At 35.0% G+C, this 26,098-nt stretch overlaps 1 protein-coding gene across 9 annotated transcripts; it reads right to left on the bottom strand.

Moving 5' to 3' along the window:
• Nucleotides 1-6,770: 6,770 nt before the first annotated feature.
• On the bottom strand, nucleotides 6,771-25,479 carry LOC128875280 (thyrotropin-releasing hormone-degrading ectoenzyme-like). Of its 9 annotated transcripts, none has more exons than XM_054120730.1 (12): nucleotides 25,345-25,479; nucleotides 20,678-21,163; nucleotides 19,489-19,944; nucleotides 18,393-18,576; nucleotides 18,173-18,329; nucleotides 16,869-16,950; nucleotides 14,798-15,204; nucleotides 12,642-12,916; nucleotides 10,026-10,216; nucleotides 8,169-8,468; nucleotides 7,087-7,156; nucleotides 6,771-7,004 (listed from the first exon to the last, which is right to left on the bottom strand). In XM_054120730.1, the coding sequence occupies exons 2-12, from the start codon at nucleotides 21,160-21,162 to the stop codon at nucleotides 6,879-6,881; spliced, it is 2,733 nt and encodes a 910-aa protein (XP_053976705.1). In that variant the 5' UTR covers nucleotide 21,163; nucleotides 25,345-25,479; the 3' UTR covers nucleotides 6,771-6,878. The 9 variants fall into 9 exon arrangements, with proteins under 9 accessions (XP_053976705.1, XP_053976706.1, XP_053976704.1 ...); XM_054120731.1 differs by lacking the exon at nucleotides 25,345-25,479 and adding an exon at nucleotides 23,903-24,000; XM_054120729.1 differs by lacking the exon at nucleotides 25,345-25,479 and adding an exon at nucleotides 23,856-23,996.
• Between the last annotated feature and the right edge of the window lie 619 nt (nucleotides 25,480-26,098).

Below are 26,098 nucleotides of genomic sequence, written 5' to 3'. Positions count from 1 at the left end.
ATAGAGTACGATCTTCTTAGTTACGTACCGATGCCTACTAATGAAAGTAGAAATGTAATGTATAATTTATACGATTAACCAATGCCCTGTATTATGCAGTGATGCATATTAATGTACACAAAAATTTCATAAACTCGTAAATTACTCCTTCTTAAAAGTTTGTGTACAAATCTCTACGCAAACCTAATCTTTGTTTCTTTCTGCGCCACAAGGAACGGAAACATTGCATTTGAAACAAATTTCTACAAACTTTGTTTACGAAAATTTACTTCGCTAGAAACATTTACGTAGACAAATTGGAAAACAACAAGCATTATATAACACACACTTAATACAGAGAAAGAAGGTTATTGCTAATTATATATTAAATGAGAATGAAAATAATTAAACAAAATTGAAAGGAAGGAGGCATAATAAGAAGTATCAAAGAAACAAAAGATGTTAATTTTTTAATTTTTCTTCACCAACGAATATAAGGAAGAAGTTTATTTAATTTTTTTTATATACAATTTATTATCTTTAAGGTTAATTAAAAATATTTTAAAGGTTTCTTCGTCTAACAAATACATATTAATAAAACCATAAAATTGCAGACATTGCTTGCATTATTATTTATGGGCTGGTTTTGTCGCAGTAGCTACGGTTAATTTTACATTTAGTTCGGATACTAAACAGTGTGTTCCAAAAATTATGTAAGCTCAACAATATTTCGGCGAATGTTATGCGGCTATAGATTTGCAAGTGCATAATTAAAATTTTTGTTTTATATTAGTACTTTAAAGGTATTTCGTCGAATTCAAGAAGATATCAGTCGCATTGCTTGACTGTAACCTATGTATTTCCGATTAATTCTGTGTGCGTTCTAATCACTTGTTCTGTAATCATAGATAACACCTCATGCTTGTTTTCTTATCTACTGATAATAATTTCAGATCATTTAAAGCATGGCAAGTTTCCTTATACATGTCATTGAACCGAACTTCAAGTATCGGTACATTTTTCGAAGTTTCCTATTAACTTTTTGTATTTATTAGAAAATAAGTCTACCGCTCTCGCAGAACTTGTCAGCTATATATCGTGCACTCATTATATGTTAATTCGTTACTTATCATTCGAATAAAATTATACCCATCTCTGATTCATTGGTAATTTGTAATTATCACAATGATTCTACATGATAATCACAGTTTACAATTGTAACATTGGTTGAGTTTAAGAAAATGGGGTACCCTTCGATCAGACTGATTTTTTTAATCATAGGTAGCCCTTAACCTGGCGATTACAATGGTGCTCATCTTGAACCTCAACTCCTCCTCAACTTCCCCTCAAGGGTCAAAAACTGAAATGATCCAAAAAGTGTTTCTTTTTTGCACCGATCCCGGTAAATACATCACTTCCAACTATTTCTTTTTCCGTTGAGGAACATCAGTTTTTGACACAAACCAGGGGTTTGTTAAAACAGCATGGCATGGATTCACTGCGATGAACTGCACTGCTGTCAGGAAAGCATGTAGACAGTATGTACATTAAAGTTATTCGATATTGCCGCCCACATCCAAATCTACCTCAAACCTACTCAGATAGTAGATTTCAGGCCTGGTACTATAATGTTTCTCCACGTAAAAAAAAAATTGGAAAAGGCGTACTCACCGAGATCGGTGAAAAAAACACTTTGAACCATTTTAGTTTTTGACCCCTGTGGAGAGGGAGGGTGGGAGTTAAGGGTCAAGATGACCACCATTGTAATCGCCAGGTCAAGGGCTATCTATGATAAAAAAAATCAGTTCAATCGGAGAATACCCCATTTTCTTAAACCCAACCAGCAGTGGGTAGTGTTACGTGTGATGTCGCGCGTGGAGATTTTGGAGTGAATCTGTATTTGTTCCACGCATCCAATGATTAAAGGGTTAAACACAGAAGAGACTATAAGTGGTGTCAGAAGTGTGATACTTCCGCTTTCAAATTTTGCCTTCTACATAACAGTATTAATAGGATACGCAACAGTTTGCCTTCCACAACATACTAGAATTAAGAAAACATTTCCGCTGTTTCGTTTCGAGAACACCTAATCCCGCCTTTCACCCTCCCCTCTTTACCCGTCTGCTCAGGAATTTTAGTATCATTATTGTTAGCTTAACCCATCAATTTTTCTTCACAATCGTGTGACAGTAGCATCATTGATAATTCAAGTGAATCTTCAAGTATCAATACTTTTATCAGATTCTACATTAACATAGACTTGATACGATATTCATAAATCGATTTAGAATTTCTTTATAATGTTGCTTCCCGTCAATTTCACCGCGATCGATGGAAAAACATCATTGTTTTGGCATGTGTCTCTAGATTTACTAATCTGGCATTGACCTATGTACTGTGCTACGCGACACATTGTACTTATAAAACGTGGGAAAATATGTACTATGCGCGTATGCTAATAATGTGTAGACAACGTGGGACAATAATAGAATTGACGAAGAGAAACGTGAGTGAATCTAATCTAAATATGACTTTGTTTATGGAATTTACTTTAGATACTATCCTCTGTTTTAGAGCGTATTCGCGCTGAAGATAGCATCAAATTGAGTGAAATGCACAACTTTGGATTTTTAACCGACTTCGAAAATGGCCTGGCCAATCGGAATGAAACCTGTTGCATCTTCTAGAGCATGTCTCCTCGGTGGTCCCGGTATCATGGCACTTTGCAATTTGTCATTTTTTTACCCATTTTTGTGTGTGCAAAAAACCGTAATGTTGAGGTATGTTTGCCGATTACGTCGAGATGGCTTGGCCAATCCGAGTGAAACCTCTTACATCTTGTAGAATATTTCTTGCAGTTGATCTCGTAAACAAAACATTTTGTGATTTCTCATTGTTTATCCGTTTTTTGTGTGTGCATAAAACCGTAATTGTCATTAGGTATTTTCACCGATTACGCCGAGATGGCTTGACCAATCGGAATGAAACCTCTTGCATCTTGTAGAGCATCACAGCCACTTGGCCCCATAAAAAACATTTGGTCATATTTCATTTTTTACCACTTTATGTCAGTTTTTATCGTAAGAAACGCACTATTTTACGTATGTTTGGCCTGAAATCGATAAAAACGATGAAAAACCTGTTACATTTTGAAAAACCCGTTACAACGAGAAATTATTTCATACTTTTTAGTGCAGTTTTAATACTTTTTCGAAGTCGGTGTCTACAAAGCAATACGACGTATTATCATCAAAATAAGCATACACGAGTTCTGAACTTCAAATAAACTTTAATGATACATAAGAAAATGTCTTTTGTCTGATAATAGACTACTGGTTTCTTTTAAAGAAAGGAACATTAGGACAAAGAACGAGAAGACAAGTAGACACAGTGATAAAGAAGATGGAGGAGGAAATAGATTGGAGTGTTACGTTCCCGTTCTATATTTCCTTATTTGGAGTCGGATGTGCGCACCCGGTGTTCTTCGCGTAGGCATAGGAATTCGATGCAATGTATTTCCCCGCCACCCCTTGGCCTATGATTTTTGGGTATAAAAAAGGTGACGACGAAAGCATATCGGGTCTAGTGAAAGTCTAGAAAGGGTTCTGTACACCGTCTGTGCGTGCTCTTACGAATTGTCTACACGAGAAAACTTAGTGAGAACGGGTTCAAGTCAACCCGTTTGCTCGCGTCCGTGAAAACCGAGAAGGATTAGATTCTAGCTTCGCGGAATCGAAACTACACTTTAAACTCAGTTCATATTTGTAACAACTTAGCTTATTACCATTGGTACACCGCGACAATTACTCTCATAACAATTGTAAGTCCCGGTGCATATCAGAATATATATAATCATTTTTAATTAGTGTTTATCAATTATTATACCCAGTCCAGTACCCACTAAGGTGTACCTTTTCCGCTCGAGGTACATCAAAAACTGTTACGAGGCCTAATACTAACATTTCCTGCGGCTCCCCACGTTAGCCATACGTGGGTTCGTCCGCATATCACCTTCCTGAGGCTCTCTACGTTAGCCATACGTAGGTTCGTCCTCGCGTCTCTACCTTCCTGAGGCTCCCCACGTTAGCCATACGTGGGTTCGTCCTCGATAACCAACCTCCTAGAGCTCCCTACGTTAGCCATACGTAGGTTCGTCTCCGCGTCTACATCCTCAAGGCACCCAGTGTTACCTAACAACACTGGTCAAGCCATTAACAAAACCATATTCCAATAAAAAAGCCCCGGCTACGCAGCCGCCCCCTCCGGCTCGTAACAGGAGCAATACCCTAATTGGGAGAAGATTAAACGGGGACTCCAATCTGACTTTGAACTTGGAACACCTTTTCCAAAAGAGCGAAACGAATTCTCATGGTTTTGAAACCATAATGTGTTTTCGTTACCTTATAAATATACGTAAATCCCGAATATAACTTGCTATACATTTATCAACATTCTGATTATAATTTATAACCATATTTAAAACACATAAGTGATACAGAGCTCTAACTCCAAAACTAACGGCCGAATGCATAATTTCAAATATAAAAATTGCATGGTAAAATGGGGCTCATGTTTCAGCGCGAAGGAATTCTTCTTAACTTTGTTATTTAACGTGATATGATGATCAAGTTTCGTTTTTCAAATGGAACTATATATTTTTTTTTTATACCATGGTACGCATGGTGCTTACTGCATCAGTGGGACCGCTCGGGGCCGAATCGAGTTTTTTCCTTGAAAATTAGCAAACTTTGAAGCGTTCTATCTTGAAAACTAATAAAAATCGGGTAAATACATTAAAGCTCAATGAATTCGTCTTGAAAAGTACTATCGCATGGTCTATAAAAAAAAGATATAGTTCCATTTGAAAAACGAAACTTGACCATCATATCTCGTTAAATAACAAAGTTAACAAAAATTCCTTCTCGCTGAAACATGCGGCCCATTTTACCATGCAATTTCCATATTTGAAATTTTGTATTCGGCCGATAGTTTCGGAGTTAGAGCTCTGTATTACTTAGGCTGGGACACGTTGTGTCTCTCAGACACCCGTCCCCCTCGCTGCCAGCCCATTCTTATTTCTGTTGCCCGTAGTTTCGCCCGAGTAGCCCCGACCGCCGGTTTAATATGATCCTCGCCGATTGATAACGCTTCTGTCGAGTGTTTTTTTTTTCTCGGACCTCTTTCTCTTTCACTATCTGTCCTTTTCTACGTTCGACGCTCGGCACGTGTCAAGTGTTAACAAATAAAAAACCTCGAGTGCAATGTTTTGGGTCTCCGATTTTGCATGCCTCCTTCAGTCGATACTGTATCTTCTAATGTTTTGCCAACAAACTTCGAGTGTAGAGAAGGACAGCGAATGAAGAAGAGGACGGAGCGACATGCGAAAATGGCGACCAACACCGGGATTATTTCGGTGAGGCAATATGTAGTAAATATGTTGCGAATTACGTCGTGTTTGGTCTCATTTTAATCAGAAAAATGTCAGGAATATGATGGTAACAGTGTTACAACAAAAACGGTAATAATAAAAAAAGTTTGATCTTTGCATTTAAGGAGACTGTTGAATTCTATACTATAAGTATGTATATTGTCGAATAAAGTTTTGGTAATTATAAAGAACAGGTACATCCTCTCCGATTTCGATGATTTTTCAATATGTTGTAGAAATCAACATTGTGAATAACTTTTTCCTATACATATAACCGTCGCTCGGCCTTGGTTTCCGAGATATTTGCAAAATATCATTGCTACTACTGCAATGAATATTGCGTATAGCTACGCGTCTGTGGCAGCGTGTGTGTAAGCGTTCAGTCGTCGATTGTTTAGGCTCGGAATACACGTACGCGTCTGTGAGTTCCCGTAATTTCGATGCGTATAATTTTCGCGCAAAATCCTTTTACAAAAATTGAAAAGCATATATGAAAAGCATAAACACCCCTCAGGCTAACCGTGTACACACCTGAGTGGTGCGCTGCAGTACTCGTTGTTGGGGGCTTCGCCACCAAACCCCCGACCGGGAGCGAGCCCCCAGAACCCCATTTTTTTACTGTACGAATACAGATCATGCGCTACTTTATATGTATAAATGAATTCGGAACAGATTGAAACACGAGCCGACCAGCGAATGATAGCTAACGCATACAGACTCACAGTCGCGTATGTGTATTCCGAGCCTAAACAATCGACGACTGAACGCTTACACACACGCTGTCACAGACAAACTAAGGCCGAGCGACGGTTATATGTATAGGAAAAAGTTGTTCAAAATGTTGATTTCTACAACATATTTAAAAATCATCGAAATCGGTGAGGATGTACCTGTTCTCTATAATTACCTCGATATCAAACGTATGGCCTTCGATTATCCTAATCAAAATCTACAAACAAGTCTGAAAAATAAAAGGAAACGTATACACAAAAAGATACTAATGCGGCATCAATTTGTTTGCTTTTTTATTCGATGTATGTTACATTCTTCTTTGTTCTTGTTTTGGTTTGTCTTCCGATTGCGATTGCAAGCTGGCTTATTTGTCTTTATCGTTCCAATTTAAATAAGAATTGCTTGCATTTTTTAAATCTAAATTACGACGAAACCATTATAAACAACGTTTACAGTATATCACTCTCAAAATAGTCTTTTATATCGCACATTACTAATTGTAAGTACAAGGAATTTCTCGTCCATTGTCTTAATAAGACGTTCAGAAGGAAAGATAGACAAATTAGAAATTAGAGTATTTTTATGTCACTACATTTTGCACACATGGTGCGATCAAATATTATGATACGCATTTTGATGAAAATTATATTAAATATATCGTTTATCATGTACTTAGTAATATGTACACATCACATATGTATAATAATATGGTACTGCAAATATTAAAAAATTTCACTGTTCATAAAAGCTTTGACCATTTCTGTATTATAGAATCCTGTGCTCTGATGGTTCTTAGTTTTTGCTCCCAAATTCTCATGGAACTGCATTTTATTTCACCATCGACAGCTTTACATAACTCTTTTACCTAATAAATAAGAAGAAGCATCATGTGAAACTGTAGCAGTACACAGTGTTTGCAGTAGGACGAAAATATAAAGATTGTTTACCTTTTCAACCTGCTCTTCTGTATTAGATACATAAAAAATGGGGTAGATCTCTTCAAGAATATTTTTCGATCTAAAAGATATAAGAAATGCAAATTAATATTAATATTATATTAGACAGGATGTTATTGAAATAGCTAGTCAAATTTTAGAAGCAAATTCCAATCATTATGATTACAGCTTCTGGACAAATGGCAAACAGGCACCGATCTAAGACGTCATTTAATTAACATATAAATACGAATTTATTGCAAAAATCTTGTTTCTATATTGTAATATCATTTTTTCTGACCCTTCGCTTTTAATATTTATAGTATCTACGGTACAAAAGTCAGAAACTCAAAAGCAGAATAAATAAATATTTAAAAAATCACTCAATTTTTACATTAGCGATAAATTAAAACACGAGCAATACTAAAATAAGTATTACTGAATACAATACTATCAGGAAGTGCGTAGATTATTTATGAAATAACTACAAGCTTTATTTGTATTAGTAATCGTTATACAATTTTTCATGGAAATCAACAATATAATTTTTTTCTGTGCTAGTTAACACGACATGATAAAAGTTAGTTTAAATTGGAAGGCATTGTTAAAACTGGATTTGTCAAGAAAAATGTTAAAAATTAGTTTCTTTTATAGCACACTAGACAATACTATTAATGCTTTGGAGTTCTTTTGTTTACAATGCACAACGATTATTTTAGTGTTTTCTTAATATCGTTGAGGAGACGGAAGGAATTCAACAACAATAGACTTTCAACAAATTATATGCATCTCATAATTCTACTAGTAGATGGAAACGAATGGTTACATAAAATTCCATGAAATACATATAACAGATACCAATTTTTATATTTGTAATTATATCTTTATCAATATGCCAACAGATTATTTAGTTCATCTTAATTAATGAGACGTCTCCATTAATTTCCATTTCATACTGAAGGAATGCAAGAAAGTGAACTACAATTAACTTTTCAACTAAACCACTAGTTTGCGTGCTCTCCGTGCGCTGAAACAATTATGAAATCCCGTTCCATTTAATATGGATCCATTAAATAAGGACGATAGTATATCACCGTTCAGTTATTTCACTCCAATGTTCGGTAACGAAGTCAAGCACCAGGTCCAGATGATTAAGATTATCCAATGCGTATCTGATCATCGCCACCTGGTGTTTCTTTGGTATTCCCAGGTCATTCGATATCGACGCGTTTAAGTATTTTCTCATAAGAACTGGATTTTCCGAGCCACTTAGAAAACGCAATGCGGCTACTGTCTGATTGTTTAGATACATCTCAAACATTTTGTTCCAGATGGATTCATTTACCAATTTCATGCCGTTGGAGAACACCCATGACTTCAAGTTTGGTGAAATTCTGAATCAAACAATTGAAGTAGATTAAATAGTTTTAAATTGAGCCATTATATTCTAAACTGTATCAAGTTTAAAGGAAGCATGAAGCATAGAAGAAAACTTGTACAAAATAATCCAGCTACTTAAAGATGCACATATTTGGACCAACGATAAGGATAACCACATAAAAGACAGTTGCTAATAAGCAAATGTTGATGCGGCGTTAAATATGCCAGGAAAAAAAAGGAAAAATGTACATTTCCGTCAGGGAATACAACGCGATCAAATAGAGTTTAAAGTTTCAAATACTATGCAGAGAATCCGTAACAACAGAAAGGAATTTCTCAAATTAGTCGAGACATTAATGAAATATAACATGTTAAATAAATTATAATTAAATTGTGATCATTGACGTGGTCACTAATAACCTCGTAGTTGATGTGAGCTTAAATAAAATAATTTAAAAAAATGTATGTACGTTCCTATTCATAAGTGTCCTGTAACATGCGTGACTACATGAAAATCTAGATTTTATTAAATATCGAACGATTTGATTTATTACATAACGATAATACTCGTACTTAGAAACATATATACAGTTAGGTTTAACAGAATATGGAATGTCTAATTTTGGGAAAAGGAATTGCGGCAGCAACGTCGCCAATTTAAAATGATTAATTTCTGGTGAATTTAAAGTGAAAATAGGCAGATGTATTATTTTTCAACAATATTCGGAAGATCTATCTTAAAAAGTGATGTTAAGCCATCGAATAAATGGAAAATAGAATCAATGGGTAATGGGAAAAGAAAATTAAGCAATAATTTATTAGCAGATGAATATTTATAGAAATATGTTCTGCTTATAATTGGATAGTTCCTGTAATCAACTTTGAGATCTTGAGTCAATTTGTTTGGTGATATAATAAGAATAAAGGGAGTAATGTATAAAAATGCTAAGGTTAGCGTCTTTTAAAGTTCAAACACTTGGACCATTAATCATTAATATGCATTAAAGCTCCTTATAAATACTTTAACAAAGTCACAATGCAGAAGGAAATACCAAAACAAACTCAAAAATATTTTTCTATTTTATTTATGTATAATAAATATTATCTCTACATATACTCAGAAAATAGAGAGAAATATTTCTGTCAAATCGAAAGTTGAGCTTTTTACTCTTTTAGATGATTCTTAACATTCAGCATGCTTTTTACATAGTAACCAACGTATAGAAACAATAAATATCATATTTAATATGCAGACCACATAGTTTAATACCATCAATTCACAACCGTTTGAGATTCTCGATACAGACGTTCAAAAATGTATGGATGGACGTGCATAAGGGAGGGCTCAGAGTTTTGCTTTTTACTGACAAAATATTTCTATCGTTGTGGACAATTTCAATTCTAATCACGTATACTTTTATTTAATATAGAATAACCGAAAATATTCCATATCGTTTATGTTTGATTATAAAACAAAATTCTACAGCCCCTTTTGGACAACTCTTTAACAGTACTATAACACAATACGCTCGTAAATTTGTCCATCGAATGTTAGAAATTATAAATATTACCTAGCTTCAAACGAGCTATTGAAAAATTCCATAAATTTGGTAGTAGCAGCTTCTTTGCATTCAACGTGACCAAACGTACAGGCCCATTTAAGAATATCAATTCTGATTAATATTGTGAGTGGTTCGTCATCCTCGTGTTCTTCGAAACCTACCTTTTCGATTAACTTGTTCATAATATTCAACACATAAGTCTGAAAATAAATCAAGATAATTTACTCGCGTACAGAGCTCGCAAAATATTTAAGGGCGTTCTTTTTCTGACCAGTTTCGAGGCAATCTTCATAAATTTTTTGCAGCTAAAATACACTACCGGGCAACCAAACCGGAACGATTTTTCAAATGCTCATAATTATGAGAGTTTTCAACCGATTTCGGTGAAACTTCGTGAGGAATAGTCTTCGAGTGTCTTTTGGGTGTGTGCAAAGTTGCATTGGCGAGGGTTGATGTGAAGGGGTTAATTCACCCCCCTAAAGGGGAGGGTGTAAAAAAATGCCTCTTTGAAACAGGCCAAGGATGACGGAAGGGGTTCAAAAATTCAAAAAAACCTTTGGGGCGACTCTCCTTGATGCCCTCGACAAAATGCACCCCTTGAAATCCCTCTCGGACAAACCCACCCCCCACAACCTTCCACCCAGTAAGTGGGCCGGACGAAGTCGACCTGCAGAAGCGCCTGGCGGGTAGGCAATCTGCAATTCTCCCGCTTTCCCTGCTTAGGCGTTTCTACCGCTTGGGCAGTAGAAGCGCGGTACGATCGTGTGAGAAAAGCCTAAGCAGCAAAAGCGGGAGAATCGCAGATTGCCTACCCGCCAGGCGCTTCTGCAGGCCGACTTCGTCCGGCCCACTTATTGGGTGGAAGGTTGTGGGGGGTGGGTTTGTCCGAGAGGGATTTCAAGGGGTGCATTTTGTCGAGGGCATCAAGGAGAGTCGCCCCAAAGGTTTTTTTGAATTTTTGAACCCCTTCCGTCATCCTTGGCCTGTTTCAAAGAGGCATTTTTTTACACCCTCCCCTTTAGGGGGGTGAATTAACCCCTTCACATCAACCCTCGCCAATGCAACTTTGCACACACCCAGAAGACACTCGAAGACTATTCCTCACGAAGTTTCACCGAAATAGGTTGAAAGCTCTCATAGTTATGAGCATTTGAAAAATCGTTCCGGTTTGCTTGTCCGGTAGTGTATTTGACATAGACTTTTGAAATATCGTATGTTTATTTATATATGTATGTACAAAATTTTGTTAAATTTACAATTGTCCTGCTCAATTTGTTTCGATGTTACGTAAAATTTCGTCCGTCCTAGTGGTCCGAAATAATGAAAAATTATTTTCTATTATTCGTTGTTAACGTGGTTATAGCATGAACTTCGAGAAAAATGTATTAAAAGAAAATTCACAAAATGGTGGCGCTTTAAACTTAAAATCTTGAATTTTTGCGCAGAATTTGTGACTTTAGCGACTCGAAAATATAATAACCTTTATGATATCGAAATTACTTTAGTTTACGCCATAGTCAGATTTGTGTTTTATACGTATGCATAATTTGAACTCGATCCGTATACAGTTTTTGAGGTATCGCGTTAACATGTTTCAAAAACAGGGTTTCGAGGTCGATCAGTCTAGCGAGACGGTCTGTGGTATAAACGGTTATAACATTGGCAGTTTTAAACTTTGTTTAGTATAATTAAGTATGAATGTTTTTAAGGCCTTAAGCAAAAAGAAATCTATCTTTTGGCTAAAAATAAAAGATTATCTCCTTAATGTTTCCTCTGCCTAACAGACACGTGAAATAAATGATTATAACTTTGGCAATTTTGAAATTTCTTTAATATAATTCAACAGACACGTTTTGAAGACCCTAAGCAATAAGAATATAAAAAAAATCTATCTTTGACCCACTATAAAAGAGTACTCTTTAGGGTAGTTGTTTCGAAATAGTCACGTTCAAAAGTATAAGTAGACATTTTTGTAAAAGTAGAGTCTTACTGCTTTCGCACACGTCCATTATAAATCAATACGTATATCTACATATAGAGTGTCCCAAAAATGTTGGAGGTCCTTGAAAGGGGTAGTTGGATTGGTCGGAGTTTTTTGTTAATATCTCCTTAACGAAGCCTCGGACAACATTTTCGGTAAGGAAAAACTTGTTTCAAATCACCCCCGAACCACCCCTTTCAAGGACCTCCAACATTTTTGGGACACCCTGTATATATTCGCAATACTCGAGAAATGATTGTGGTAATAATGCTGACTGTTGTCACCCAATTCTTCTACGTTCTGTTTCAGATTTTAATGAATTATATCTCAGTAACGGCGCGGTCAATAATTGTTTTTTTTTCCAATGTTTTGTAATATCAGTTTTTATAACATGTCAAATTCTCAGCAAGCTCCTAAATTGCATTTTGATTAAGATTGAAAATATTCACGTTGAAGTCTGCATGTTCCAGAAGGGTCTGCGTTAAAATTACAAAATTTTGACATCGTTTTTCATGAAACTAGGATGGTCAATTTAAATCGAAATAGGATCATAGATTCCCATTGGATCAAAGAACAATCAAGTGAGGTTTTATTAATCTCCTCCATTAAATAAATTCATGGAAAAACTACCTTAAGGGACTTACCTTAATTGGCCCAGCGAATGGAGAATCTAGAAGTAGACTCATATCCCTTAAAAACTGAAACGCAGGTCGCCATGGTATGTAATCCGTTTCTTGAGATAAATAACCGACGATTTCCAAGAATATCTCAGGACTGAGGCGTTCGATGTGCATTAACCACATAGCGTCATTAATGATTTGTGCACGATTTAGCACGTGGATCTTCGTAAAGTTCTCCGATCTAAGGTAATTACCGATCCTCCTCCAATTGGTTTCGTCATAATTCACTCGATAGTAACCTAAGAACAATCGATGCGCCTACCGTTATTTCACTGTGGCCTACTTAGGTCACCTTGTATTTCATATTTAAATCATTCTGATTCGATGAGAATTATTTAACTTGCAGGATTTATTAAACAAAATTATATAAAAAGGTTCATTTCGCAACGAAAAGGCTGCTTAACTTTGTATTTGAATTACTGTTACAAATAAAGACATTGCAACAGCAACACTTGTATTTTTAATACTCCCATACATCGATATATGAATGAATGTTAAAAAGCATTCGAATTTGTCACCTCCTCTTCATTAATTTTCGAATCGGTAATTATACAGAAAAGGGTACTCTACTCATCACCGCGTTCGGAGATTTTGAAATATCTTATCAGATTCATTATTCAGAACAACTGTTTCCTACACATGCTACCGCCGGAGACGCTTAATTTTCCAGATATTCATAACAAGCTTTTGATAATATTACATATGTGATTCAATATTGAATTCTGCCTATTTAGGCGCGTCTATGGTCGTGTATAAGACTGTTGTTTTTCTATTATCCTATCTTTTGACTATCAAATATCCACTGATCAATGTCCATTTTGATAAAAATTGGGAGGTTAGCGAGGCACCAGCAAACTGAAGCAGACAAAGGCAAGCGGATTTCGCCGTTCGATCCGCCTTTGTCTCCCGAGAAGCTGCCTTTCTTAGTGCAGTCACACTGTATAGAATGTATAATCGTAGTCTCACTATATTGTCCGCTGAATACAATGTGTATCTTATATGTACGTCTCGAACGCTTTAATTTTTCCAACATACATCTATACCAGTATGGTTATTATTGCTCTCTTAATTTATCTCAATACGTCTCGTTCGCGGCCCTCGTCACGCGGTAGCTTTATAGATGTGACAAATTCAGCCAATAATGAAAATGCGTGTGAGTAAACGTGTCGTCGTATACGCGCCATCCAATTAAGTGCCTCTCCAATTCCAGAGAAAAAACTTACATAATTGCGTGGTGCGCTGCAACGCGCGTAATTGGGGGCTCGCCCCCAAACCCCTGACTACAGACAAGCCTCCGGACCCCCATTTTTATCAAAATATACAGGGTGTCCCAGCCTAAGTGATACAGAGCTTTAACTCCGAAACTATCAGCCGAATGCAAAATTTCACATATGGAAATTGCATGGTAAAATGGAGCGCATGTTTCAGCGAGAAGGAATTTTTGTTAACTTTGTTATTTAACGAGATATGATGGTCAAGTTTCGTTTTTCAAATGGAACTATATATTTTTTTTTATACCATGTGATAGTACTTTTCAAGACGAATTCATTAAGCTTTAATGTATTTACCTGATTTTTATTAGTTTTCAAGCTATAACGCTTCAAAGTTTGTTAATTTTTAAGGAAAATACTCGATTCGACCCCGGGCGGTCCCATTGATGCAGTAAGCACCATGCGGTTCTTGAAATCGATACAGAGGGTCTCGCTTGGGATTCTAGGCCCAGAATATTGGGATTCTTCCCATTTTCCTTCCTTGGGTATGATCCAAAAATAGGTGAGGGAGAGGTTTACCAAATAATTATTTCTGAATTACCTATATTATTCTATCGAAAGTTTCTTATGAATATCTCAGCGTCGCCGTGGATAACATGTATAGGAGAAAGTTGTTCAGAATATTGAATTTGATAACATATTTCACAATCATCGAAATCGCTGTTGAGCACCATTTGCTATGTACTTACCGTCGAATTTTTCACAGATACCAAATTAGACGGAAGCTTCCCGATGGATATTGATTTTAATAGAACTTAAAATAAAATTAGTTCATTCGTTCGAAACGCTCGGTATTTAATTGTACACTGCCCCTAACTGATGTCGTCTAATTGTCGTATCTATAATTACCACTTTGTTGTTTGTTTACAATGATCCAGTCATCCAGATTAACTTCAGTGATAGTTAAATTCTCTTGCGGTTTGATCCAGTGAGTGGGCCTGGTGTTTGAAAAATCCAGATTAATCTCTGTCGCATAATTGATGGGTACCCACCATTCATTTCTCCGTTCCCCTTTGTTAAACTGTTCTATGTCCTTAACGTTCTCTTGAGAACCTATCAATCCAATGTCTTTTTGAGTCAGTTTTATTTCACCGGTAGAATAATTGCACTCTACCGTTATCAGAGGGTATCTCTTTTGTTTGATCCAGGTATCCATGACCTCTTTCACATTGAACACACTGCGAGGGGCATCCGATTCGTTTAGAGTACTTTGCAACGCCGCCCACAACGAGTCCGGAGTGGCAGAGCCATATTCACTTGATAACAGAATACATAATGTTAGTCTATCGCGGTATAGGTTGCTTCAAAGTTAAACAGTAAAATGAATTTCTTGTAATCGAGCCGTTCATTGTGAAAATGGTTTAGTCCATTTTAGTGGTATTATAGATTCTAGGTTTCAATCGATGATGTGTAATCAATGTTTCTGATATTATCATGGTAGATTTCAAGTTGTCGCACAGATAGTGTAAACAAAAGTATGCCCATTCTTCATAAGAGTTGCTATTGTTAAAGTATTAGATCACTAATGTTCATACCACGTCGCAATTAATGTTCTTCTTCGAATTTAATCTTTTGCGCTTGATGATCTATTAATAAGAAAGAATCCACAACTACATTTTACAAATAAGTTAATGTAAAGAATGGTTAAACTGTAATGTTCTATGTATCTATACGTTAGAAACAAAAGTGTTTTTAATATTAAAACATAAATGAAATTAATGATCATTCGGAATAATTTCCTTAAAGAAATTAATTTCTATAGGTCGTTAGAACTTTAAAAACAACTATTGGGTTGTCCAGAAAGTTCGTGTCAAGTTTTAAGAAAAATTCAAACGCACATTTGAATTTTGATACATACAGGGTGTCCCAAAAATGTTGGAGTTCATTGAAAGGGGTCGTTCGAGGGATTTGAAACAACTTTTTCCTTAGTGAAAATGTTGTCAGAGGTTTCGTTAAGGAGATATTAACAGAAAACCCCAACCAATCACAGCGCGACTATGTCGATGGAGCTCGCGGTAGCGTAGTCTATGCGATAGACGGCCGTGCTCTGATTGGTCTAGATTTTCTGTTAATATCTCTTTAACGAAGCCTCGGACAACATTTTCCCTAAGGAGAAAATTGTTTCAAATCACCTCTCAAGGAACCTTTCACCCTTTCAAGGAACTCCAACATTTTTGGGACACCCTGTATTTATTGAATTACATAGGTACATAGGTTACATTTTGTTCCACAACCTTTCCTCCTTTTTAGGGATGTATTAGGTTGTCCAGAAAGTTCGAGCCAATTTTTAAGAAAACTTCAAAGGCACATTTGAATTGTAATATACATTTATTTATATGTATATTTATTGAATTACATGGGTACCATTTTGTTCCACAACCTTTCTACCTTTTAAGAGATGTACATATATATGTTATTTGTTTTCAGCCATTTCGACATATTCAGACCTGCAACACCTATCAAAAATCGGCATGGACTTTCCGGACAACCCAATATATTGTCCGCTGCTCAGGAGTTGCCGAGCCAACGCAATTGGCTGTCTCATGACGGCGACACCCCTACTCACACGCATTTTCTGTATTAGCAGAGTTAGTCACATCTACAAAGCTACCGCGTGACGAAGGCCGTGAACAAAATAGAGCGAGAGAACAATAGTAACCATTGGTGTAACGTTAACGACAGAGCCGCGTCACTATTCAGGCATCAGACTTACACTATTTTCACAACAAGCGGCTCATTTGACGTGTCTCGATACAATTTTGTTTACCCAATTCAATGAGTGTATTAAAAGAAAAATTAAAATGTCGTGCAGTATCTTTGCTACTAATTAGTTGTGATAAGGTCTTAACATTGAAGAATACAAATCGTAGTTGATATAAATTAAAATAGAAATGAATTACAAGTTGAAAGTGATACTGACTGTTCGTTCAAGTACTTGACCAGACCAGCCCGGAAGACCTCTGGAGAAATGATATTTGCTAGCATGTTTACGATGGCAGGAGCTACATTGAAAAATAGTAATATTTTGTACTGCTATAATGATAAACTAGAGAAGTAGACACTGCAATTCAAAAGAGAAGAATTCAATGCAAATTAGAGTTGTGCAGAATACAATGAAATTACTCCATGAACTATCATTACAAAGTAATTTAATCATACAGTGATTCAATTACATTGTAATTTGTAATCTTGAGGTCTCATTTAATTAAATTAGAATGTAATTGAATCAGAATTACGAATAATGAGATAATCAAATTAAGAGGTTATAAAGGATAAAAAAAACAACGCGGAAATATCGAACAGAAAGAAGTAATTATCAGGGATGAATATGAAAATATTCGTAAATCTATAATATTTAAACAGAAATAAGCTTTTTTAATTAAATTACAATTAAATATTTTAAAAGTTTGATATATGTAATTCAACTGCAACGTAATTGAAATACAATGTAATTGGATTGTAATTAAATCATAGCATAATTGTGTTGGAAATAATAACTGTATATCCGATATTATATTTCAATTACAGTATTAATGTAACCATTCTAATGAATTACTTTTTGAAGTCGGTCCTAAACAACCTCAATCGATAATAATTAAACCTTACTATACGTAAGGTAGTTTATAAAAGTATAAAATATAATTTGCTGAACGAGTTAAAAACTGACTTTCTGGAATATTTTGAAGCATGGACAATTCGTTGGCATAATACATTGTAAGCAATGGTAATTACTGTGTTGTTGATCAAATAGAAATTCATGATAAAATGAATAGTTTATGTTTTATTTAACTTGTCCTTATGAATGGAGTATTATACAGGGTGTCCCAGAATTAGTGTAAGAACCGGAAATGGGGAGCAGCTGAGACGATTCTGAACCACAATTACGTTTGCAAAAATGTCGGATGGTGCTTCGTTTTTTGAATTATTAACAAAAAATCACCGACCAATCGCGTCAGAACGCTCGATCCAGCCATCAGGCCAGCCTTTCGCGGCTGAGCGCGCGCTTCTCGGACGCTGTGATTGGTCGGTGGTTTTTCGTTCATAATTTAAAAACGAAGCACCATCCGACATATTTGCAAAGAAAATTGTGATTCAGAATCGTTTCAGCTACCTCCCATTTCCGGTTCGCACACTAATTCTGGAACACCCTGTATATCAGAGATAAAGAAGTTCATTGTGCAAATCTATAACGATTTACTGTGCATACCACATTAATGACTGTACCTTTAGTGTAAACAGATCTGGAGAATGCCAACTCGATATCCATTGTTGTTCTTACATCGGATTCGATCGCCATGATGTCCCACTTATCGTCCATAAAAAGAGACTTGTGAACAACATCCACCGCGAGAAGATCCATCGCTCTTGTATTTTGAAAAATCTAAATATAACACTTTTATTGTAGAATTGTTTTCAGTGAACGGAAGGTATAAATAAAAATAACCTTATCGATTATGTAGTACTCGAAGTACGAAGAGAAACCTTCGTTCAGCCAAACGTGAGACCACCAGGTTGGGCTTACGACGTTTCCAAACCATTGATGAGTTAATTCATGTATCACTATCGTTGCTACCTCGCATTTCCTTCTGTACGTCGCGGTGTTCTCGTTGTATTTAATATTTTTCTCTCTGAAAACAATACAAATGATCACGTTAAAATGCTTTCTCGAATAATAGCAAGAATGATACCTTATTTTGGGTTCTTCAATTATTTGCTTTCTTTTTTTATTTTTAACGTTTTTATTTAATTTTTCTACATTGATGTAATTTTCTCTTCAATCTCAATCCATTAATATGGGAAGTATTATATCTGTGAGTTAGATCAAAGAAGACATTAAGTCTTTAGAAAAAATAACATAGAAAGCTGTGTCTAGTTTAAATTTAGCATGTAACATTGATAGAAGTTATGATAATAGCGTTATACAATTAGCAATATAAGCAGTGTCTCAACAGGAGCGCACATTTTAAATTGCGCGCCATTTCTTTCTGTAAGCTTCTCGGCATTAAATTTTTGATCGAGTAAGTACAACAAATCGGACAACAATTTTAAAATTAATTCAGAAATTTGAGAAAACTGGATCGGTCGTGGATCAAATGAGTTGTGTATGTCGTTGTCCGTTTGACCAATAGAAAACATTACTACGGCGAATGAAAGTATCTCTGCAGCGAATTTGATCGAAAATCTTAAATTATCATGATTATAAAATTCAGTTGACGTTACAACTTAAGTCAACAGACTATGCTAAATGCTGATGATTCGTCAATTGGGTTCTGGAGAACCGAGACAAATATAATAATTTTGCGATGAAAATTATATTCAGTGATGAAGTACATTTTAAATTGGATGGTTTCATCAATAACTAAAATTGCTGGATTTGGGGCTCAGAAAAAATTCTAAGAGAAACCAATTCATCGTCAACTTTCTATTTTATTAACTATTCAAATAAACATTGAAATTCAAAAAATAACCACTGGATTGGTTAAATCATTACTTTCATTTCTTTTATAATAATTAGTAGTGCTGCAATTCAGAGTACGTACGGATATATTATCAGTCCCCAATTTTCCATAGCCGACATACTATGCTTAGGAACAGCTACATGGTCCATTTTTGGCACACGAACAGTACTGTTGGTGTACCGTTCCAATTCAGCCGATGCTTTTTGAGTAATTTCGTGAGCGAATTTCAAAAAAGGGATCAAATCCTTTCTGCTCCAGGCGTTAATGGTGCCATCGTCATTGGATATGTTCTCGTAAGCAGCGACCACGAATGCTACCAGGTAAGTGGACATAATAGGAGTCGTTGCAAAGTGCGACCACACCTTTCCATCGGCATCGTCAACCTGTGATTGTTCACGTCTGGGCATGTTAGACAGAGCAGTATAATTCGTGTAATGTTTTATCGAGATGTCGAAACTAGCTTTCAAAGCAGGTTCGTCCCAACATGGAAATGCTTTTCGCGCAGATATAGGCTCAAATTGTGTCGCAACCATCCACCTGGAAGTTCACACTATCTTATTACATTTCGGTAAAGCGTAATGTAAGTTAACGTTTTACGCAACAAATTTTAATTAATTTAGTGCTTGTTATGTGTAAAAGCGATTTCATATGAACTGAATTGAATTTTAAATAACTCTATCATAACGTAAAATACTCTATTAGTTCATTGGTACTGATACGGTAATGGTAGAGGAATATTTTCATTTATTTCAAATTAAATTGAAATCATTTCCTAGCACAGTAATTAATTATTGGGTTGTCTGGAAAGTCCATGCCGATTTTTAGTAGGCGGTACAGGTCTCGATACATCGAAATGGTTGAAAACAAATAACATGTGGACATCCCCTTAAAAGGTGGACAAATTATGGAACGAAATGGTACATATATAATTCAATAAATATATACAAAAATTCAAACGTGTCTTTGAATGTTTCTTAAAAATTGGCACGAACTTTCTGGACAACCCAATACAACGTCGAGCATCAAATTAAATTAGGGTTTATATATTATACAGGGTGTCGCAAAAATGTTGGAAGTCCTTGAAAGGAGTGGTTTGGGGGTGATTTGAAGCAACTTTTTCCTTATGTTCCTTATTTTCCTTATGCGAAAATGTTCTCCGAGGTTTCGTTAATATATTTAACCGAGACATATTTAACCATTCCACTGCATGCGAAATACCCTGTATATTAATTTGATCAGAATATACGACGATTAAATAAATAACACTCACACTTTATTCCCTTGACGATCTTTATACGAACATCTGTAAAACCCATACATGTCATCCCTTAAAATTCCTCTGAATATCATCCTCAGGATGTACGTGCCAATCTCCAGTGTACTGCCAAAGTGGATCACCATAATGTTCGTTTTATTGTCATAACTATGATTCTCTGGTTTAAGTATATTACCATTTTCGAGCTTTAATTGTGTCGCGCTTCCATTCAATTCTAAATCCTCTAAATGCAATGCCACGCTCGCGGTTGGTTCGAGAACTTTAAACTCAGCACTAATTTCACCATCGAATGAGAAAGTCCCGGCGATGTCGGGTATTAGTTTAATGATGTAATGCATCGGTACTGTGTTATTTGGTAGACGATATTTCATATCACTTGGTCCATTTGTGTTCCTTTCTAAGACGTCATTTTGAATAGAAAGAGTATTCGGAAGGGTGCATATGAACAAGATAACCACTAGACTCTTCGCGTACGCCATTCTATAAAACAAGGAAACATAAAATCACAGTTGTTAGCGGATACATAACCGTGCTTTATATGCAGAGTGTTCCCGAAGTCTGGATACTTAGGAAATGTCAATAACTATAACTATTTCTCCTTCATAGAAATCCTCGGTAGAAACAATTATTGACATTGTACGCTAGCAGGAAATAAGTTTCTTCCGTTACCCTCACTTGCCCTCCTTGGCCCCCAACTAAGTACAGTGAATATTATTTCTCTCTTTAAATTAATAACAGTCTGATTTGTCAGATATTATTAAATTTCGAACAAAAATTGTTTAATAATATAATTTAAATTATTTAATCGCGACTGTTTAATCATTTCATTGAAAAGTCGCGTTAAACATGGAGTTGTTTGTCAACTTCAAAGAAAAATCCTTCAAAGATAAACACACAGTAGATATTGTATTAACTATGTAAATTGTTTGAAATTAGGAAAGTGATACTCTTCGTAACTACAATGTAGAACAATGGAGAACACAAATATTATTTGTATATTACATTATTAGGATCACCTAAAAAATTATTGTATTATATTTTCGTCACTTTATTCCCTATTTGTTTATAATCTGGTAGAGTATAAATGATTCGATCACATGAACACTAAACAACATTAAAATTTAAGCAATGAACTTATTAACAATAAAATATAGCTTAACGTAGTATCTTAATATAAGACTGTTCGTAACAGCAGTTTTCTAACTAACACTTGAGAAATTACGTTCTGTTCACTCATTAGTAAACAATCGGATTGGTCCAATTGATAAGTGTCCATATCTAAATACCGCGTGTCGTATCAAACATGTTCAAATAAATTGTCATTTGTGTTGTTAAGATGTTCTTGTTGACATCTCCGCTACTATCGACACAATTCAAACGTTAAGCGTCGATATTTCATGAAAATAACGATGCGCCTAGCGTACTATTACAAATGTGAATTGTTCGATTAACTTCGAATAAATCATCATCTAGAGTCTATACGTAGCACATTTACGTAATTTTTCATTCGTGAAAGTCATTTCTTTAATATTGTAGAAATTCGAATTTGAATTAAATCGATCTCGTTAAGAAAATTATAGGTAAACTTGTTTTTTGTTTTCTTCCGAAATACCTCATGAATTCATTTGATTTCAAACCTAAGAAGTGACCAATTACATTCGACGTTCTAACTGATTGTTCAATAATTGCTTTCTTTTTATTAAAGAATAGCATGAAACCACATTTCAAACTGCGCGCAATGGTTAATCTGTGGTACCTCTGTTATAAATTCATCCCTGAACTCGTTTTTATACTGGGTGTGACAAATCATACCTCCGTTATTAGTGCCTCTGGAGAAAAATGTCGAAGGGAGAAGATGAATTGGTTTAAAAAAGTCCTGTATTCGTAAAACCATATTTCTAACCGACTTCGAACAGGAGGAGGTTACTCAATTCGACACGTATATATATATGTATTTCTTTTTGTTATAAGTGTAATGGTGCGTATGCATTCGGTAGTTGCGTTATTTTTTTCCCTAGATTGAATCCTTTCGTCATTCTACATAAGAAAAGTGTTAATAAAGTGGTAACAAAATGATTACTTTACGAGATATTCAATAATTGTCTTTATTAAAGAAAATGCTCGAACGCTTCTTCATAACGTTCTACTGATTAAGGTATTCTTCTTCAGATTAAGGTATTTTTGTTATGATAACAAACGTTAATGCCGAAGTGGTGTTCGAAGTATTTACAATTTTGCCACGAATCGTTTAGGCATCTTCTTCATTAAAGACAATTATTTAAAATATCGCGAAAGGATTTAATCTATGCAAAAAATATGAATTTCTATTTAAAAATATAATGCAACCAATTTTTAACCATCCCTTTTGTCACTTTGACATTTTTCCCTAAAGACACTGATAACGGAGTTATGACCTGTCATCTTTATTTAGTCCATTCTGTAAGTACTTGAGTATGGCAAAATTCACAAGTTAAATAAGCTGAGCTGTCATGTCCTTTTTCTTTTCGATAATCCATCCCCACTTATTTTTATTAACTCTCACATAAATACAGGAACCGCCGTTTAAAATCGTCTTTGAGAGAAATTCAAAATTTGGGAACAGCATAAGATTATTTTTGTACTTTGGACGCGTTTTACCCTTGATGTAGTCTAGGGGCATTTTTATTTCTGACATACACACTTGAACTTTACACATAATACTTTGTACTTCAAACTTTCTAACTAACAATTCACGAATTTTGTAACTTGACGAACTTCGAAATTAAACAAGTGCTATCGTTACTATCGCACAAATCACAAACGTTTATTTAGCCGATTTATGAGTCGATTTATGGAGAATTAAAAACAGTTTTAATAAGTGTATGTTTGGATTTATGTTCATCGAAAGAATCTTGCTCATCGATTGGTGATACTACTGTAACGACATATTGAAAAATAACAAATATTAATTTTCATTATAATAGGATGAAATTCAATGAACACAATTGCTTATAAATAAATTCATTAGAAATGTAACTATTGCTTCAAAGAATATAAGTTCAATTTCTCCCTAGCAATTGTACCTAAATTCTCAGTAGCTAACAATGAACTTTATACACTTGAACTTTGCACATAATTCTTTGCACTTCAAACTTTCTGACTAAGAATTCACGAATTTTGTAACTTGACGAACCTCGAAATTAAACAAGTACTATCATCGCTATCGCACAAACCACAAACATTTATTTCGAATCAGCTCGGAAATTGTCACAAACAATTATGTTATTTTAATCGAATCCAGCACATGCGAGCAGTTGTACAATTGAAATATGTATCTATTCAAAGTCGCAGGAGCAGCTGACTTGCTGGCAGTTTAGGTATAACTGTGGTTGTTGACGCTTCGAATGTAGCTGATTTTTTGCAGTTGAGACTAAGCCTGTCTGTGTAGACGATCAAGGGTAGCGAGTTCCATCTAGAATATTTGAAAACAAGCGTGCTGCTGGAATGGTCTACGTGGGTTGGTTCATAAGTTTCTTGGTTTGAAGAGGGAAATTCTATCTGCTATAGCAATGCGATTGTTTCGAGGTAACGGGAATTCTCAGGTATTGGAATAGTTTAGGATCTACCACTCAAAAATTCTACAAGAACCCTAACACAGGTATATAGTTAAAATTGAAAATCTCTCTGTTTGAGATTTTCTTCTAACTTTGATTAGTTTTCTCCAATGTAGGTAAGATGTCGTTTAGTTTAGTTTTTTTTTTATTATTAGGCTATTAAACTTGCTACGGGGTTATTAGCCACATGCTCCTTACTGAGCATATTAGCAATTAAATTACAATTAAATGAAACAGTACACATTACAGTGTCACACAAGACTTAATCTTAGATACAATTAATAGATAAGTATGTACAGTAGTATCTGATACTAGATTAGAAACAATATGTGACTTACGACGATGAACCATGAGATTTTAGAAACTTAAATATAATTAGTAAAGGTTGAGTCATTGGTTTGCTGAGGAATACATTTATTGTTTGAGGTAGATAAAGTTCAATTTTACAAAGGTTACGAATCATGTTATTCCTATTTCAATTAAGGATTCGGCATTGTCACAATACATGGTTGAGATCCTGCTCTGAAAAACCTCACTGACAACTCAGGATTCCATTTTGTTGCTTCTTATGATTTGACGGAAAATTTAAACTATTTCTCTTGCAGAAACATTAGCTATATTTACTATTAAACGATATTAGTGTCTGTTTTACTTGAGGAGGTAGCGCTATTTTTTGTTATTGATTTCAGTTACCTATTTGCTGGACAAATAATTCTGGAATATCTTCGTTCGTTGTCAAAATATACAACTTTTACAGAAATGTTTAGTTTTCTATTTGCATTGGAACTTGCAACTTTATTTATATAAAATTAGCAATTGCACTCATTGAAATCGCTAATTCTTGTCTGTTGTATTACAATAAAGACATACATTTGTTGAATACATGGATATAACGAGTTTGAATGCAATAAAGCTTTCACTCGTAAAAATAAACTTATTTATGAGTTTAAAATTCAATAATTGCAATTAATTTTTCCTTTTTTCAGTCACATTTTGTTATTCTATCGAATCCATCGTTTCAATTCAAGGACAATAAACGTTAATATTGATCATCAACATCATACTTACGCTTATTAATATGCATTTGCTTAATGAATTTTGTGTAGATATCCTCTTCCAGGGAACTACCGCGAAAAGTAATTAAGCGAGCAGCAATATGGCGATCGGTGCTGTTGAAGCGGCTCAATAAGGAACAATTATCACCAGTAATATTCACGAACACTATTACTTTCAAAATACACATCTAGCAACGATGCTATCATCATCTTAGACAGACCAAATGACGAATGTGAATATTATGCCTTACACTGTAGCATGAATAATCTATGCAGTTAACCTATGTCCTTTATTGTTAGGCAATATGCAGCCAGAACAGTAGTTCTGCAGATTTCCAGCTAAAGAGTAGAACAATAGAAGACAATATCTTATTTATACCATCGCTCTGCATACGGCGATACGATGGGATGTAATTAATGAATAAGTGTTTCATATAAACTATACATCTATTTTAGTATTTTGCAGTTTTATCGCTAAAATCATAATTAGGAATTAATGAATGATACCAATTGATAGACGTTGAGCTATCGTCTCGCTACCTACAACAAGTCCAATAATAGTATCATGCATATCACCTTACAGTAACTTTAAAATATAAACAAAATATCATAATCTTCCTTAGCACACGGAAAAAACTTATCGAAACAATGATTTATCTTTCGTTGAAACTTTCCGAAATGTTTGTATTCGCGTCATTATACGATTTGATGACATATTCGTCGAAATATGCACTAAACAAATATGGGTTAAATATAATGATAATATG

This window comes from Hylaeus volcanicus, chromosome 4 (assembly GCF_026283585.1).
Source record: "Hylaeus volcanicus isolate JK05 chromosome 4, UHH_iyHylVolc1.0_haploid, whole genome shotgun sequence".
NCBI lineage: Eukaryota > Metazoa > Arthropoda > Insecta > Hymenoptera > Colletidae > Hylaeus > Hylaeus volcanicus.
Note: the sequence above shows the minus strand (reverse complement) of the source record. Positions and strands in the feature narration are given on the sequence as shown.

What these genes read in the sequence shown, in the direction of transcription:
- LOC128875280 (XM_054120730.1), bottom strand. Translation starts at nt 21,162, where the DNA reads ATGGCGTACGCGAAGAGTCTAGTGGTTATCTTGTTCATATGCACCCTT. An exon ending in GATCGTCAAGGGAATAAAGT is followed by an intron (nt 19,945 to 20,677) that starts GTGAGTGTTATT and finishes GTGAACTTCCAG; the next exon opens with GTGGATGGTTGCGACACAAT. An exon ending in AGTACTACATAATCGATAAG is followed by an intron (nt 18,330 to 18,392) that starts GTTATTTTTATT and finishes TGTTATATTTAG; the next exon opens with ATTTTTCAAAATACAAGAGC.